The sequence below is a fragment of the Scedosporium apiospermum genome, assembly GCF_000732125.1.
Source record: "Scedosporium apiospermum strain IHEM 14462 chromosome Unknown SEQ_SAPIO_0098, whole genome shotgun sequence".
NCBI lineage: Eukaryota > Fungi > Ascomycota > Sordariomycetes > Microascales > Microascaceae > Scedosporium > Scedosporium apiospermum.
The window spans coordinates 1,136,286-1,154,376 of record NW_015971799.1 but is presented as its reverse complement, the minus strand read 5'-3'; the positions used below and the strand labels follow the sequence as shown (position 1 = coordinate 1,154,376).

At 51.2% G+C, this 18,091-nt stretch overlaps 4 protein-coding genes and 1 pseudogene across 4 annotated transcripts; 2 read left to right on the top strand and 3 right to left on the bottom strand.

Moving 5' to 3' along the window:
- Nucleotides 1-1,561: 1,561 nt before the first annotated feature.
- SAPIO_CDS5461 (uncharacterized protein) lies at nt 1,562-2,499 on the top strand (the record flags this gene model as incomplete). The annotated part of the gene is made up of 3 exons (XM_016787787.1): nt 1,562-1,754; nt 1,889-2,398; nt 2,474-2,499. 3 exons carry the CDS (start codon nt 1,562-1,564, stop codon nt 2,497-2,499), a joined length of 729 nt encoding a protein of 242 aa, XP_016642802.1.
- Nucleotides 2,500-4,939: 2,440 nt separating this feature from the next.
- On the bottom strand, nt 4,940-6,151 carry SAPIO_CDS5460 (Fructose-1,6-bisphosphatase; the record flags this gene model as incomplete). Its single annotated transcript, XM_016787786.1, has 3 exons — nt 4,940-5,073; nt 5,129-5,910; nt 6,024-6,151. 3 exons carry the CDS (start codon nt 6,149-6,151, stop codon nt 4,940-4,942), a joined length of 1,044 nt encoding a protein of 347 aa, XP_016642801.1.
- A 1,660-nt stretch (nt 6,152-7,811) lies between these two features.
- Nucleotides 7,812-8,603, top strand: SAPIO_CDS5459 (Peroxisomal biogenesis factor 11; the record flags this gene model as incomplete). Its single annotated transcript, XM_016787785.1, has 2 exons — nt 7,812-8,353; nt 8,441-8,603. 2 exons carry the CDS (start codon nt 7,812-7,814, stop codon nt 8,601-8,603), a joined length of 705 nt encoding a protein of 234 aa, XP_016642800.1.
- A 624-nt stretch (nt 8,604-9,227) lies between these two features.
- SAPIO_CDS5458 (uncharacterized protein) lies at nt 9,228-11,059 on the bottom strand (the record flags this gene model as incomplete). The annotated part of the gene is made up of 7 exons (XM_016787784.1): nt 9,228-9,716; nt 9,796-9,892; nt 9,957-10,033; nt 10,400-10,557; nt 10,664-10,669; nt 10,749-10,877; nt 10,969-11,059. The coding sequence occupies 7 exons, from the start codon at nt 11,057-11,059 to the stop codon at nt 9,228-9,230; spliced, it is 1,047 nt and encodes a 348-aa protein (XP_016642799.1).
- Nucleotides 11,060-12,047: 988 nt separating this feature from the next.
- Nucleotides 12,048-15,671, bottom strand: SAPIO_CDS5457 (annotated as a pseudogene; the record flags this gene model as incomplete).
- Between the last annotated feature and the right edge of the window lie 2,420 nt (nt 15,672-18,091).

The window sequence follows — 18,091 nt, the reverse complement described above, 5'->3', positions numbered from 1 at the left end:
AGCGTGTGCATGGGTTGGCCCAGCCAGGGAGGTCGTGGCTAGCACTGCCACCGACAAGTAAACTAAGTTCATCTGAGGAGCACGGACGACGAAGACGGGAATTATTAACCAGGAGCCGCAACCCCCGTCAGTCAAACGTCGCCCAAAGGAAAAGGGAAAAGGAGGAGGAGACTCGAAGCACAAAGAGAAAGGGCAAGAAAACAAGACTGAAGGCTTCCCAAGTAAACTACGCAGTAGTACTGAGTGCGAAGCACCTGTGGAGTTGACGCTGCACTTTGGATGTCACGACCACGTGAAGGAAAGTACTTCGTTCACATCAATGGGGTACTTTTTACCTGGCTTGATAATTATACCCTTGCACTGCTCGCTTCTGAAATTCGTCGGCCAATCACGTCGCCCACTGGCTTATCTACCACTTCCAGGGGTCGGCCGCCACCACCTCCTCATTCGGTCATTTCTTTATGACACACCTCCACAGCCCTACGAGGCACAAGCCTCCTCGTCAAGCACAAGGACGGACGATTTGCATTCGCTGAGCTTCCCACCAGCTTCGCGACCTCCGGCTCTACAGGATCTTCTCGGAGCTTTGACTCAGTGACTTCGACCCATTTGCTTTTGTCATCCTTCATTCCCCCCGGCGCGGCTGGCTTGTGCGTGCTGCGAAGCACGGAGTATTGGAGAGGCAGAGACCCCTGCCCCGCACCCAGGCAATGGCACTTTACGTGCAAAGTAGTACTTGGTACTGCACTTGTTCTGGTTGGCCCTACCTTGCACTCGGGCGGCATCCAGCCGCGGAGGAACGAAGATCGCCCATCAATTTACATTTGCGTGGCATCCTGATCCATTGATTCCGGGCGAAGCGGTCATCCGTCCGACGACCACGCCCTTTTTTTCCCACGTCTCTTAAACCGTCAAATGATAGCTATCCGCATGGTGATGTGTGTCTCCTCGTTCTCCAACCTTAATGTAGCACCGGGGACTTTGCCGATCCAGACCAACCGAAACCATTCCCCATGTTGCACCCTGTCGTCTGCCCTATGAAGTACTTCGTACTGACCTACCACCGCAGCAGGAGCCCACTCCCTCCCCTCCATTCCCCCTCACTCCCCTCGACTTCGTACTTCGTAACACTTCCGCAAATAGCATCTTTCGGCCGCCACGGCACGTTCGGATTTCATTCCTCCCATGTTTGCCGACAGGAGTGTACATACGGAAAGCCCTACGTGAAGGATTGGCTTCCTTGGAGCGGTTTCCTCGAATGCAGGATGACCTTCCCACCACCCAATTATAGCCACACATGCCAGTGTTGCATGGGAGAGCGAGCGCTATAGGGCCAGGGAGGTGGGGATAGAATGAGGTCGCAGGACATAAAGATGCGGGCGGCTCTCCCCTCGGCGAACCTTGCCGAGATGTGTTATTTAAAGGTCCCAGCTCCAGGCTATTTCTCTCTTCTCTCGCTCCGTGGCATATTTCTCCTGGGCACCATCTCATCCTGTTTGCCGTGTTGAAGACACGTCTTCCTGCCTTCCCTAACTAGCATTACCGTTCCTAATTCCTACCAATGTCCGTCGCGATGCCCCAACACCAATACTCATATCCTCCGCCTTTGCCAGGTCAGAGGCACTTCCCGGCTAGCCAGCATGGCATGAGTAGTGCCTTTAGCAGTTCGGCAAACCCAGATGAGGACTGGACAAAAATATCCGATCTTGCTGAAAGGAGAAGAATTCAAAATCGAATTGCCCAGCGCAATTACCGTATGTCTTCCACTAACCCCCGTTGACTACCGTGCACACACAGACCCCTCGAGGCCCTCGATTGGCACCTCGAAGAAAGTTGCATCGGCGCTACTAAGTTTCCGCTCATACTAACACATCTGTCTTGTGTCAAGGAAAAAAGCTAAAGCAACGACTGGAGGACCTTGAAAGACGGGCCAGTGACGAGAGCCCTGGTGCGGGAAAGCACGGCTCGACGACGAGTGTGGGGAAACCTCAGAAACGCCAGCAGCCTGCTCCTGCAAAGAACCAAAGATCGTCAAGAGCCTCTCAACAAAGCCAACAAAAGCCCACCAGTCGGCATGACGATTATCGTGTCCTGCCTGTATGGGACGGGCGCGCCAGGTCTAATACACCACCCCTTTACCCCAGCTCGCCCTACACGCCTTGCAATGAGCCAGTTATGACTGCTTTTGTGCCAATTCAATCCTACACGGCCAACACCGTAGACGCCTATCCAGACTATCTTTCCGGGACCCCATCAACCACTCTCCCATCCATGCCACACGTTGGCGATGACGCAAAACGTGACTTTTATACCCCGGATGATTCGTTTTCTGCCTACAGCAGTTATGGCTTCATCCCAGCCATAGACATCAACACTACACTTCATTACGACAGCCCAGGTGCCCACGTATGTTTGGATTCGCTACTTACACCCATGTCGACATCTCTCTACAATTTGCTAACAACGTACTCAGACCCCACCACTGACCCATTCGTTTGACCACTCAGCGAATTGTTCAGATGCTGGTTACGAATATCCCACGACACCTCTCTCGATGCCCGGATCTCCGGGTATGGTCCATCATCATGCAGGTTGACGACCGACGTTTTTGTTTCCGCTCTGACCCGCCCAGGTAGATCTCCACTAACACGGAAGTGAGAGAACTACCGCATCGCATTTATGTCTTTCTACTGCTCACAAACCAACGAGGGAACAGTAACTCATTACGGCTTTTTATTATGAATCTTGATGATATTAGAATCTGCTTTTTCTGTTCCATCTTTTTTCCTTCCCCTTCTGCCGCGCTCCTCTCTCCTGTCTCGCCGCCATTGTTTAATATTCATTGTTTATCAATGTTTAGGAGGCACACTACGTGGCGGAACGTTCAGTTGAGAGTGTACTACAGTGCTTGACGCCTGGAACGAAGTTAGGCTTGCTTTTTGGAGATGGCTCTGGTTCAGCGTTTGGCGTTCGGATATGCGGACATTAGTGAAATGGAGATTAAGCTATATTACAATTCACATCTAATCATCTGCATTTCTCACTGGAATATTTATTTATTTATTCTGGGAAAAAAAAATAAAAATAAAAATAAAAATAAAATTTTGAAAAAAAGGAGAGAAAGAAGAAAATTACTATTAACATGGGGGATATAAAAATAACCATACTGAGCCAAATCGGTGTAGCCCTGACGGCAACATCGCACATCAAAATCAAAAGAGCAGATGTATTCTTAGTGGCCAATGGCTCTTTGGACCGTTCCCGCTGGAAGCCACTGTAAAACTTCCCAATGCAAGAACTGATTGTTGTCGCTTCCGTTATTAATCGATGGATGAGTCGAAACCCAATTTCTTGGGTTGAGAACCGATGATGAAAGAGCTGTTATTATGACAACTGAACCAACTGGAAGACGAGTGAAAATTAGAGGCCAGACACTCTGATAATGGGCTGAACTAATTTAACCGTGATGGCGTGTTGAACTCGAGGTCCTGGAACTACGTTCTTCCGTCCCATAAAGTTCTCATCCCCCTTTCACGGGCAGCAACTAGCATATGCCCAGTCCACAGCCAGCATTTCTGTCACTGTCTCGGTAACGTCTCTGGAATTCAGCAGGAGCCCGCAGTAGGATTGTTGGTAAACCCGAAAATCGGATTCAACCATCGTGATTCGGCCAAGATCTGATCAGGATGGCCGACGACACTCCCAAGGCGACTCAGGACAATGTTCTGGTGTTAATACGGGACACTCTCACCATTGTTTGTTTCATTCAAGGAGTAGTCGGCCTGCCATCTATCGTCGTCGGCACCGAGCGTTGATACGATGTGAGCGGAGCTCTCGCTTTTCTTGCCGCTTGTATCTTTAGTCTCTTGCGCTCGTCTGGCGGGGAAAACGTTGATGTCACGCTTTCCAATAGGCAGGACTATGACACCCTGCCCACCCGCTTGGCCAGGGAGGGTCTCAATAACCTTTCCGGGATCAACTCATCTCGAGCCGTCTGTGACCGGAGGCAGCTTATCCTCACTGGCTTTGTAGCCTTACGGGCGTTCAGGTGTGAGTTTCCGTGTGTGGCTGCCAAGGAATGGCGAAGATTGCTGGGGAGCTAACCTACTTACTAACTGGGCATGGAAGTGGGATCTTTCCTCTTCGCGCGGATACTCCGCGATGGAAAAGATGCACGATTCGACACAATCCGAGGCTCCCCTCTACACTTTAGCATGGTTTGGATCGGCCGAGTTTGCTGGGTCGCGTGTTGTGCAATGCCGGTGATATGCGTCAACGCAGTTCCCCCATCAGTCTTGGCTCCTTTCCAAGGCCTTTCAAGCCTCGAACTGCTCGGTCTGACCGTGGCACTGGCTGGTTTTGTGACCGAGGCGGCGACGGACCACCAGAGGGCTAAATGGCGGAGGGAAAAGCGGGAGATGAAGCACGACGAAGTCTTTATAAGACGGGGTCTCTTCTCTCGGAGGTAGACTGCCCAGCTCGCCTGACGAGGATAGGAACATATCGCTCACTCTCGAATTAGGCAGTACCCTCACTACTCTGGGGACAGCACGTTCTGGTTTGGTGTTGCCACTGCGGCTTTCAGCACTCTCTGGTCAGAACCAGTCCCGGTTGCCATTGGCCTTCCTGGCAGCAGTAAAGGACGCCTCGTGGTTTTTGCCTTGCCATATATTAGCCCTTTGTTTGCCTATATAATCTTGACGAGGGTACTGGGGATTCCTCTGAGCGAAGGTAAATACGACCGAGGGTACGGTCACCGCGAGGACTACAAAATATGGAAGTCAACAACTCCTCGACTTATCCCAAATATGGTATAATCTCCTCGGAGCTGTTGGGCATGTGGATACTTCTTCTGTTTTCACGAAATCATTCTATTAAGAGATCTACAACTCAGGTGACGGGGTCTTTCAAGGAACGGAAGCCGGTGTCGTATCAAAGGCTAAGACTTATGGAATGCCTTAACTTTTTCGATCTCATCGTAGCTGCCCATGAAGATACCCGACCGGTCGTGGATGTCTACGGGGACGACGTCTAGCATTCGTTTCATGTTGCTATCAACGGCCTGGCCGCCAGCTGCGATGGGCGTTAGTATGTAACCAAAGGCGGGGGTGGAAGAGGCACCACCTACCATTCTCGAAGACCATTGCCATTGGGGCGCACTCGTAGAGAATCCTCAACTTGCCCTTGGGGCTTTTCTTGTCCGCGGGATAGGCAAAAATGCCACCGTACAGAAGTGTACGGTAGGCGTCTGCAACCATGCTGCCAATATACCTGGCACTGTACGGCTTGCCGTTTTCCTGGAGTTCTTTCAGCGAGTTGAAGTATGACTTGACATTATCTGCCCAGTAAAGTGAGTTTCCTTCATTCACCGAGTAGATTGCCCTCGACCGTGGCAATCGCATGTTTGGATGTGAGAGAATGAACTCGCCGAGTCCGTTGTCGAGGGTAAAGCCATTGACAGTGCCCCCTTTCATTGTGATCACAAGCTGGGCTGACGCGCCGTACATGGTGAACCCTGCTGCGAGCAGCTCGGAGCCTGGCTTTAGGATATCTTCCTTGGTGCCTGTGGAGTCATCGGAGAGTTTATGGATACCGAAAATCGTACCAACCGAGACGCCGGCATCCAAATTCGAGCTTCCGTCAATGGGATCACATGCAACGGCATACCGAGCGCCGGCGTTGTTCTTGAAAAAGATTACATTCTCTTCCTCCTCGGATACTAGGACGGCGCATTTCCCCGAAGATCGCATGGCTTCGATAAAGAGCTCATTGGAAATGACATCAAGCTTCTTTTGATCGTCGCCGGTAACGTTCGCGGAGCCAGCAAGGCCAGTCAGGTTGATCAGAGTAGCACGGCGGATGTAGTAGGCAATTGACTTGAAGGAAAACTGCAATGCGTGGCACAACAGGCTAGGTGTATGAACTATCGGTCAGATCGTCGAGATCCCAAGCTGGGTAGTCCCCGATGCTCCAAGGAGCGGAACCAAGGAAGCGGGGAAAGAGTGAATGAAGCAAGGACATACGTGAAATCTCCCGTAGCTTCCTTATGTTTCGCCTGCTCCTCGGTGAGGAAGCGCGTCAGCGTGATGATGTTCGTGTTGACCTTCTCAGTCATCTCCGAGCCGGATGAATTGCCGTTCTGCCCAGCCATGTTTGACGACGGTGTGAGGGGGGACTTTGAGGGAACAGGGAAGTGAGGGGGAGTGGAACCAGAGTGAAGGGTGTGTGAAAAACTTTTGGTGTGATTTCAAGATGATATCACTAAGAGACAGGCGCAGGACGTTGATCGTAAGTGCGACGACCTGAGAAGAACGTGTTGTGACGAAAGGGCTGGCGATAGAATCCAAGGCCAGGGAAAGGTGATTCTGCGTCTGTCCAGACTCAATGAAAGACGGCGGAAGCGAAGTCTCCAAGGCATCAAGGTTATCATCGTGCCAGTTAGCGGGAGGCTTCCTCCCCTCCCTTTACCCCGGAAATAGAGGAGTTCGTCTCGGGCCATGGAGCGGCTATCGGAGGCTAGTAAAGCAGTAGCCGGCACAAAGAAGCCATCAATTGATGATGCAATGGTCGGATTGGATGGACCGAGCACGGCACTCCGCCACTCAGACAGTCAGAGAACGGTTACAAGCCGGCAAGGAGGGCTCATAAAATCCAAACGTCATGAAAAGAGGATTTCCCGGAACCTCCAAAATTGATAAGCCGGCAGCACCCGAGGCTTCGGAGACGACTGGACTCCCTTCAGTGCTCAGTGCTCAGTGCCCCTTTGCATTTGACACTGTCCCCGACCGGACACATGATCCATCATACGTATACAAGTATGATACTTCGTACATATTATACAAATGATACTTTGTACTGCGTACATGGATGAGGGGTGAAAATACCGAGGTACGCCGCCCCAGCAGAGGACGGATAAAAATGTTCAATACCTTTGTAAAACAAAACAAAACAAAATAAAATAGAATAGAATAGAAAAAAAAAAAAAGCTTCTTAAAAGCAATGAACTCTGTTCTGTTTGATCCAAATCTTCATGAATTGACAGATTGCCAAGGCTTGTCGGCGACACCAAGTCTCTCTCGGCATCAAGCTGCAGAGCTGAGGAACGAGCCGATGCTTCATGGTTGTCCCACCCTCCGCCCTTGTCCGAAGTACTCGTGCTTGTCTCTCATTCAATGCGACACCACTGAGGTGCGGGAGGCATGAGTATAGATATAACAAGCAAGGTGCCACGAAGTACAAATAACCAGCCCGGCAAGTGCGTCGGTCGGTTGCCAATCAGAGCAGAACGCAGGATTTTGCGCACCCAGGACCAAAAAGCTCCACACACTTCGTACATTGAGGCATGTCGCGTGTGCTGTGTGTTGTTGGGTTGACCATCGATGAAGGTCAACATTTCCAATCTCCTCTATTTCATACGAGGGCTGGTCGAGGGTAGATCGACCAACGGCTTAGGATCATGGCAGACAATGGAACCGGTGCCATGGCTCCCTCACAATGTCGGACTTTGCAACCTCAATGTTAAATGATTAAATGCTCCTAGGCTCAAGTAGACCTCGGCACGACATGTGCTCAAGTTGCCCCTCCGAGATTCTCAAATTCGCTTCCTTAATTCCCCCTTCCTATTCCATCCCTCCCCCGTCGCCATCACCATCGCCATCATTATCGCTATCACCATCGCGCCGTTCTTAACCCGAATCGGCTTGCCTCTTACGCCCACCTTAAAATCACTGCGCAATTACCGACCGTTTCCCTCCTCCTTGCTGTTGCCCCTTATACCCCCGGGTGTCCCGCTGGCTGCGCAAAACTTCATCATGGTCGCCGACGCAGTTGTCTATCATCCCACGGTCTCCCACTATCTCAAATTTGTCGCAACTACGGTGGGCCGTGATAAACTACTCCGTACAATCCAGTACTTCGCCAGGTTTTATTCCTGGTACCTGTTTCGTACCAATGGCTCTAAGACCGAGATAGCTCCTTGGGACGCTCTCAAGCGACAGTTTGGGCTCGCCCGTAAGGTATTCCGTGCTGGGAAGAATATCGAACACCTCAAAGCCGCTGCAGTTGCCGCCGACAACAAAACCATGGACCCCGTGCTGCGCTATGCAACCGTTGGCCGCCAGCTTGGCTATGCGGGCTATTTGTCCTGCGACTTGGCCACACTTCTGGATGCGCTAGGTGTGCGCAAGTCGGAAAGGGCCAAGACCCTCCAGCGCGAAGCATACCGCTTCTGGGCCGTCGGTATCCTCTGTAGCATAGTGGCTCAACTTTACACTTTGCACATCCTACGCAGGCGGGAGGCCCGCGTAGATAAGAAGGAGGGTGAAGGCGTCGTGGAAAGCAAGAAGATTGCCATGTAAGTTCTATGTCGCCTAGACCACAGAGCACTTTGTGCTCAAGCTCCTACCCACGTCTTGCCTTGGTATCTAACGCGCGGGACTAGCGAAAGATCGGCCAGCCGCCTCCAGCTCTTCTCCGACTTGTGCGATCTGACAATTCCCACTTCGGCTCTTGGTTGGGTTGGCTTCGATGATGGTCTTGTCGGCATGGCGGGTACTATTAGCAGTCTAATTGGCCTCCATTCGCAATGGAGGAAAACTGCCTGATGTCCGAAGCATTCGCCAGACCCATGCGTCGTGTGACCCTTGATCTCGGGCGCCAAAACCCCCCTTTCGTCGGACCGCCACGTCATTCGCGAGCAACAAGTGAAATGTGGGCAGTTGTTACAATGTTGTATATATATTATCATGTAGGGTGAACAAAAGGAACAAAAGCAAAATCCTATGACTGCGCAGTTACCAAGGGTCACTCGGCAACAAATTACGACGAGTCCCGGTCGGCGTTTACGTATATGTCATGAAGCCAGTAGTGGGTCTGTTCGTTGCGTAGAGAACGCTACCCTGGGACACCAAATCAAGTCTTCACAGAGAGAGGGAGAGAAGGGGGGTGAAAATACGTGTATACCATCACATTACGGCAAACCGCCAGGACCGTTCGATGAGCGGCATTAAGAACTCCCAATGACATTGGACGATTGTTCATTCTACCCTAATAATCAGACGAAAAGCCCACGCCATCATAGCCTTAACCTCGTTCCTTACATATACGGAGCTGTCGACGCCTGTCGCAGCCTCCCACACACGGAATCATGCATTCTCGCTTACAACCAAAGACACACCACTCATTTTACAAAAGTTACACCAGCCCACGCCTCTGCGTTACCGCCATTGTTATCTCGGCCTCGTGAACTCGCATAAAGTGGATCTAATATTCTCGTCAAGGCTCAATTCGGACAAGGGTAAAGGATTAGATTTACCAGTATCGGCCCCGGTCGTAGTCTCTTGGTCCATAACCATCCCTAGGATAGCCCCCGTCACGAGGGGGGAAGTCCCTAGGAGGTCGATCGTACGGCCTACCGTTTGCGTAGGGGTCTGCAGGTAGGGGATAGTCACGACGATAAGGATCGTCGTAGCCGCGGCGCGGCGGGTAATCGTCAAGAGGGCGGCGTGGTGGAGACCTATAGCCTCTGCTACGATCATCGTAGTAGTCAGGTGGGGGTGGTCGTCGACCGGGGCTTCTCTCCCGATAGCCATCTCGATAGCCCTCACGGCGAGGACTGTATCCTCGAGGAGGGCCCCGACGATCATAATCGTCCTGCGGGTGCATATAGGGACGTCTCCCAGGGGACCGGGACCGAGCACGTTCTCGGGGAGGTGGATCTGGTTGTGTCTACTCATGGCGATGTTAATGAATGTCCGGTTGCGACCTTCGGGGGGGTGGGGGATTACGTTGGCGTACATCTGAAATGCAAGAAACGGCGTTGCCCTTGAACTCCCTGCCATCAAGCTTGTCCACTGCCGTCTTTAAGTCTGCTGCGGTCTCGAATTCCACGAAGCTTCCCATGGTGAGTTAGCAGGCGCATCTCTCTAAGGTTGGGTGAAATAGCTGCGCAGACGCACCCTCGTCCAGTTCCATCGCGGCCAGTCTCGGAATAGACCACGTCAAGATTGGATTGTCGTGCGAAGTCTTTTAGGTCCTATTTCCAGTTCCATGTAAGTGGCTGCGCAGGGTACCAAAGCAGAACCAATGAATGGAGGCATCCGAAAGGCTGGACGCGGAATTATGAACGGAAAGGACAACACCGGGAGGAAGATGCGGATCCCGGTACCAAATGCAAAGTCGACGTGTATGCCGGGGGGGGTAGAGTATAATCCATCCATGCGCGAAGTGGAACAAGGAACGGAAACGGGGGGAGAGGCATATCGGACTGATGGAAGAAGAGTGGCCAGAGCAGCCTCAACAAGAGTGCCAGGAGCAGTGGAACGCAAGAAGCCGGCCAATCAAACGGAGGAAAAGACACTCCTGGAGTCCAAAGAGAAGGGGCGAATCGATATTAACAGACCTGCCAGCTAGTGTCGTTGGGTAGCCCGGTAATTTGCATCCGATGGGGGGTGCGACGCGGTCGGGGAGGGGCGCGTTCGTGCCCGCTAAACCCTTCGCGATGACGATTTCCACGAGCAAATTGAACAGTGAGGCGCTCTCCCATGAAATCGGTCCCGTCTACACTGGTCAGCATAGGGATTCTTCCTTGATACAAGCTTGGAGCGGGAGGAGCATGCAGGGTGTTGGCAGGGCGTTCGTGGGCAGCCGTGGCGGATAAACTCACGGAAAGCTAGACGACAGCCATGTTAGCAACGAGGATCCTTGGTCGGATGCGTGGTGTATGAAAGTCCATTTTGGTATCTCCTTACCAGGTACAACATCACGAGCATCCAACGGGTCTTCATACTCAATGAAGCCGAAGCCATTCATGAGCTTGACCTCAGTGATCTTCCCATTGCCATACTTGGAAAAGTGGGCTTCGATGTCGGCCTTGGACACTGCTCGAGTGGGCTTTTAGTTAGCGGTTGACGGTAGGGGTGCAGGCAGCCGGCCAGATATTGAGGTGCATCCAGTCGCATCCATGAGAACGAAGTGGTCGGATCTTTAGATTGAGAGGGATTCCGGCGGAGTTTATGGCCAGTCCACCGTCGGCCCGCCGGTGCAGGTCTGAAGAGGGCATCATATTCTGCGACTAACCATTGCGGGGAAGATTTCCTAGGTAGAGCCGCGTTGCAGAAACCTCCGTCATGTCTACGAATGAGACGGCGGCCAGTTAACTGCGAGAGGTATTTCCAGATCCGGTCGCCGGGGTGGAGCCTAATAATCTTACCGGCCAAATGCGAGGACCGGCTGTGCGCGAGCTTGAGAGAATAGGTAGGTTGTGGTTGAAGGATACAGGATGATACTTGCTGAGAAGAAAGAGAGTTCGATATTGGAGAGGAGATTATTGTTTGGGTCAAGTGCGTTGGTCTGGGAAGTGGGGACTTGGTTGAATTATGCAAGCGCGGTTGTAGTTTATTTGCACACTTGGTACTTCGTACATAATCTTACATACTGGACACTGATTAAGGCCCAAACACATTTATCTCTGTTCCTGCCTGAGGCCATAATAATAGCTGCTTAGTACGTTGATGTCCAAAGGTACCTCATAAACTCCAATTGTCCAGGTCTTTGCTTTCTCTGCTCTGCCCTAGTCTGGACAATTGGAGGACGAAGTGTTTCGAACATGAACGCGTCGATTGCTTGACTTCATTAGATATTACAATATTATAATATAATTTCCCTAGCTAACCTCTATCCACCCATTGAATACGTATTGCAAACTCTACACTGCAACTCACTCCTTCCCCTAATAAGAAACATCTAGAGGAGAAACAGAGAAGAGAAATCGATTCCTCACAAGTGTCCTCCTGCTCCGCGCGCGCGCACACACACACACACTCTCTCTCCCCCCCCCCCCAAAACCGTTTTCGGGCCCCGAAGGAAGAGGGGAAGAAAGGGGTAGCAGTCGTTCAGTACTCCGTATGAGTAGAAATCATGGCTCCATTGTATTCGGTCGCCTTCCAAACACAACCTCGACCACCTCGTCTAATAGGGTGAATACAAGATGTGAGCTGTAGATCAATGTTAGCAAACGAGTCCCGCACTACAGACAATAGACCACGTGCTTACTTTAATCGGGGGTTATTCAATGTGGCAAATATGCGTCGGCTCGCCGCCTGGGCATTGAGCCTCCCTACCACGCCACCCGCAAGATCTGGCACCAGAGTCGCTAGCATGAGACTGGCTTCTTTGCGGGACCTCTTCTTTTCGGTAGATGTCCGCGTAGGCTTGTTCCGAATCAGCTGTCCGCGAGACCATAGGTGGTCTTTCAGGAGGTTTATGTATCGTAAAATGGCGTCCTCCTGCACCAAAGCCTTGATATTCTCGCGCACCTTTCGTTCAATGGTCCCACCAAGGAGTTGCTGAAGAACGACCACAACGGCGCGCCCCCTAAGCCAATTATTCCCCCTGTTGAGTTCGAATACCTCTAGGAATATATCACATATAGGTTTGATGAATGGTTCGAGCTCTTTATCCTCGAAGGCGTTTAGTTCTGCCTCCGCCTCTGTTGGGATATTGCCTTCGCCGCCGGGTTCATTCGCCGCAGTGTTGAGCTGGTTGGTCGCCGCTGCAATGAGGTTCTGTCCCGCCAGCGATAACTGGTCCAATACGGGTATATTCCCAAGAATATCCTCGACCCCATCGGCAACGGAGTCATAAAAGCGCGTAATCATGTCCCTTTTTCCCTCCCTGTCTACCAGCTCTGGGCCATGAGCGACAGCACTCTGGGATAGGAACGCACGAAGCTCGCGGCTCCTACAAACCTCTGGAAGCAGAAGCAAGCCTTGAAGATATTGCTCTAGTGCAAGACGCCGTTTGCGGAGAAATTCGCTTTGGAAATTCATCACCATACGCCGGCGGGGGAAGTCCAGGCTACGGACGGAAGGATACATCGATCTCAGTTTCTGGTGAAGTTCATGAAACTCACTGTATCTTCGTGCCACACTCCAAGTTGCGGCCGGCACCTGTTCTCCAGCGTTGCGCTGGACCTCAACGACGTACAAAGCATACTCCCGCCCATCGTCTTCTTTCCCTACTCGGATGGACTTTATCTTGACAGTGGACCGTCCGTAGAGGCTGTTATCGCTCTCCTGGATCACGTACTGTTGCCTCTGTAACCGCTTGCGTCTGAGCTCCCGCTGAAGACTCGCCTTGGATTTGCGCAATATTCTCAGCTCCGCCATATTGTTCGTTAGCTCGGCCTTCTTCGTGAGGGAGTCGATGACGGCTTCCTGGGTGTTGAGCCGGTCGATGTCATTCGTGAGCTTAGTGATTGCTTCTGCCAGACCTAGGTCTCCCGGAGCAGCTTCATGCACCTCATCCCCGTTGTCATTATTCTCCGCATCATCGAGATCCTCAATATTGTCCGGGAGGTATGTACCCTCGTCCGTGAAGAGGTCATCGTCCACGAAAACTCCAATACGAGAATTGGAAGTAACCAGACCTAAGGACTCGAGACTTGGTTTTTCCGGCTCCTTGGATGCTTGTGACGACCTCCCCGCACTGGCGGCAGGCTTGGGCGAGCCACTATCAGTTGGAACGGCAAAAGGACCCCCCCCGTCATCGTTTCCAAAAAGAGAAGCACGAAGATCCTCGGCCGTCTGTGGCCTGTCGTCTTCTAGGATCGTATTTAGTGCCTCTTCAACCGCCCGAACGACTTGATTGTCGGGCGCTGCTTGGATGTGGCTTTGGTCGAGGCTCTGCACGGAATCAATCATGTCGTCATTCTCGCATTCTTCATCGAAAAGTGGATTGCTGACATCACCATCCAAGATCTTATACGAGTTTAGCCTCCCACCAATCGCGATATCGTCCGTAGACACCGCTCGAAGATCTGAAATTGAACTCGATCGTATCCCATCCACGCCCACCAATCTTGGGGCTGCCTTAGCAGCAGGGCGAGGCTTAGGGCCCAAACCGGGTGATGCTGTGAGTGATCCTGAGCGGGATGCGGCATCTATCATGATTGGCACACCCGAAGCCGATAATGGGTGGCTCGTTGAAGCCTCTTGGGACGCTAGGCATTTGTAGAACAAGTCTGATCTTTGAAAGGGCTTGAAATATTTCGATTTCATTTCCTCTAATACTGTTGTTTGGGCTGTAAGGATAGCTTTTCGCGCTTTGTAGTACTGTAAAGGTGTCGCGGATTTCCCAGCTCGTAGAAATTGGGTTACCTCGAACTTGGCTGATGATGGAATCTTGAGCTCGGGCCTTGATAAATATGCCTCATCTATCTGCTGTAGGTCAATTCTGTCTGAATTGGACCATTTTGGGAGGGAGGCTGGAATTTGTTCATCATCTTGGCCATCATCTTCCAGAGGATTTCGAAACCCATCGACAACAAGCCAGAATTGCACGAGCGACATCAAGCCCTGCCTATCCATATATTCCATGAAATATGATAGGCCGGAAGAATCCCTGAGGAGCTCGATTAGGTTGGCGCCTTCGAGCTTGAAGACGCTCGGAGAGGACTTCGAGTGTGGCAAAGAGGGCGTCGGTGCCATGCGGTCGCCTCCAGCTGCTAAGTGATACACTCGCTGGTCAAGCATTCTCTTTCCCATCTCCAAGCGCCGGAGGTAGACCTGATCTTGGTTATCTTCGAGTGAATCCTTCTTAAACTGACTTGATACTTCGCTGCGGAACCGCCGTGCATCGGAGAGATTGCTCGTCTTCCGAATGGCGCGAATGAACTTCTCGAATTTCCTTTCGCTATCACCAGGTGACAGTCTGGGAAAGTTAACCACTCTTTCTGGATTCGGAACAGGAGAGGCATGTTGATCAAGGGCCGCCCTCAATTTGCGCACTGTCGACCTATCTTGGAGCATGGTACGCCCATAATTTTCCATCACTTGGTTCCAAGTATCGGGTTCCGACAAGCCCTGGGCAATCGGTGACAGTACCGCACACGCCACGATTTCTTTAACTAGGGTAGACACGGCTCTGCTCGAGAGAAGATGAGCCGGTAGCAATCTCGGAAGAATACCCTCCACAAGCGTTCTAAGATAGTCCTGCTGGATAAGCTTTGTATCGGAGAATGAAAGAGACGCGGCGACATGGAGCCTGCCATCGCGGTACTTTGATGCGATAGCAAGATCAAGCTCTTCCGATTCTGTAACTGACCGGTTCAGCTTACGGCCTCGAACAGCAGTCTCGGCGGTGTAGAAGTCTTTGAAGTGCGTGGTAAAGATAGGCACGAGACGCGCCGTTATCACATCAGCTAAATCGACGTCGAGAAGCCGATCTCTAATATTTAAGACGACTAGCCGAATAGCCTTATCCACCTCATTTAGGAACGATGGATCCCTACTGATCTGCGAATACCAGGAGGCCACGAAATCACGAAGAATGAGGTGGATCAGTTCGTCAAAGGAGTTGGATATCTGCAAAGAATCCGTCGATATAGGGGATGGGTCGTAATCCCGGCTGGATCGAAAGTCGTCTAACTCGGCTGTCCATGTTTTCGGACCAAGGAACTTCGGTCCACAAGGTCGTGGTGAGCGCATGCGCCCTGCACGACTTGGTTTCCTGGCTTTGAGCAGAGGAGTCGTAAGGAGGAGAAGAGTGATAGAGGCACCAAATACGAACGAGTATCCCACCCAACGTAATGCCGGGATCCAATGAATGGCATATCCCCAGGCGATAAACGCTCCTATAACGGCAAGACTTAGATTTTTTTGTGTGAAGCCCATGATTCGAGAGGGAGGTGGTAGGTACCATCTCACTTCTCCTTAGCACAGTCGCTGGTCTCTGGGAAAAGTGCGATGCAGGGCACCAACCAATATTCCGAGCATGCTTGTGTGTTGTGCTCACAAAACCATCGATAATCAGCGGCAGGTAGTGGATGAGAGGAAGAGTTCCCGAGCACTCGGCCTTCTAAGACTTCAATGGAGGACAATATTAACCCGAAGCGACAATTGTGATGATGTTCCCCCTGTCTTGGCTCTACAAGTATTGTTGTAATCAAAATGAAATAATGCTTACTTAATCGCCAATACACGGCTAGTTTATAACGAAGGGTGATGTAACTTCAACAATGCCTCGAGAACCGAGGTACAACGGTGTGTACAATGTCCTGTATTGCTTCGCATGTAAACCTCGAAGTAGTTTACAAAGGTACGCAGAAACAGCTGCTTTGGGGACAATTTTATAGAGTCAGGCCTGTAGTGGCTTTCTGTCGGGGCGGTGAAGAATGAGGATTCTCCGACAATTCGCCGGCCCTCCGCAGCCTCACCAAGGAGGATCCTCGAGTCGTTTGAATAATGCGACATATTTCGGACCCTTGTTCCTCTCGACCTTTTTGCTCTCTTCTGTTTCCGTCATCATCAGGCGTACGCACTCATCCTTCTCCTCCTCGTCTTGGGAGATTCTTTTGAAGGATGGGTGGGTCTCAAAATGTTCGACCATCCATTGATGTAAATCCTCCACGTCTGTAATTGTGTATATAATCCCACCTGGATGTAGGATAAAGGCGTACTCGGAGCTGAGAGTGGCCGAAACGATCCTAGCCTTGTGCTTCCTGGCTTTAAAATGGGGGTCAGGGAAGCAGATGAATATTTTCGATAACTGCCCCTGTTTAAAGAAGTTTGGAAGAAACTTCATTGCGTTCGCTCTGAGACACGAAACATTTTGATAGGGACCCGCAATAGCACTCTCAGTTCGCGAGGATTGAATCAAATCCCTAACGTACTGCGAGACTTTGGACCGTATTTCAAGTCCTTCTCGTTTCGAGCCTTCAGTGTTAAAAAAAAAAAAAGGAAACCCCCACGGATTTGAAGTTGTAATGATAGGAAAAGGATCGGCTCACCCAGGATTAAGGTCTCGGGCATAAGCGTGGAGAGGGCCATCGAAAGGCCACCGAAACCACAGCCAATATCCAGTATCTCCACATGCTTTTCTTGCCCATCCAGTTCAGGACTCGCTATTTGTTTATGAAACGACTCCGTGGTGGACCGGGGTGGAATGAAAAAGGGATAATGTGAAGACCAGTCCATTGCATTCGGACATGTTGGGCTTTCGTCAAGTTAGCATCAATGACTTTCATCGATCTGCCGTTTCTACGTACTAGACTAGCTCATGGTCAGAGAATGGATTGGCATGCGCTCGTTGACGGTAGTGCCGTTTCTTAGGCCGCGAGGGTAAGTTCTCATTTGGTCCCTGCTCAGGATGACCTTCTCGAGACATAGTGAACTGATTTGCCTCGATCTCAGGCCAGATTTGGAGGCGATGAGGTTTGCCGTAATGACTCGGTCAATTGTAGGTTGATGGCTGATACCCATGACCACGGGCAACGCAATATCATCAAGCTGTCGAGTCCGTCAATAAAATCACAATATGAAAGCAAAAACGATGCTTGAGGGCAATGCTTACCTAAATTGGTACACTTGTGGATCGAAGTCATGCTCCAACTGCAACCAGCTGGGAAGTTATCAAGACCTTCAATTCTGCCAGGCAGGGAATTAATTTCCTGAATCCCATCCCAGCTCAGTCCAAAAGGGAGGTGTTCAGGGTGCTGGCTTTTGATTCATTGAAGCTTCTCACCCCTTTCGATGAGAAAGGCTCGACTACGAAGCATCGATATCATTCGCTTCCTCTCAGGCTTCCTCGATATTATTTTGCGTTCTATTCGCCTACTTGCCCAGCCTCTGCGAGTTCTTGTTTAATAGCAGTGATCGATGCAAGTTCTATGAATGCGATGGTGTCTTCGTACCAGTTTCTGTTTCCGGGTGACCCGTCCACCTTCATTAGCTCAATATCGTGGATTTCGGTGAGCATCAATCCAGTCATGTCCATGACCCCGCCAGGCCAGCGGAATACCTGGCCCCATTTACTGACCCAATTTCTTCAGCTGGCCATTGCAGTTTTAATTTTACTGCCCGTCGCGGTCCTTATTTTTCTCGATCTTGTTGTCTGGCTCTGGAGGACGTACTGGGCGGATGAGGTGACCGCATCCCCTGTTCGTCAGGGGTCTGCAGCGACCACGCAGCGGCAAGACGATCCAGGCGTCCTGTCATCTTCTCTCCGACACAGGACACCAACGCAAAAAGCTACCTTGGATACGTTACAAGAGCCGAAGACCTAACGAACGTTTCCGCCTTAACGTCAACCGTAG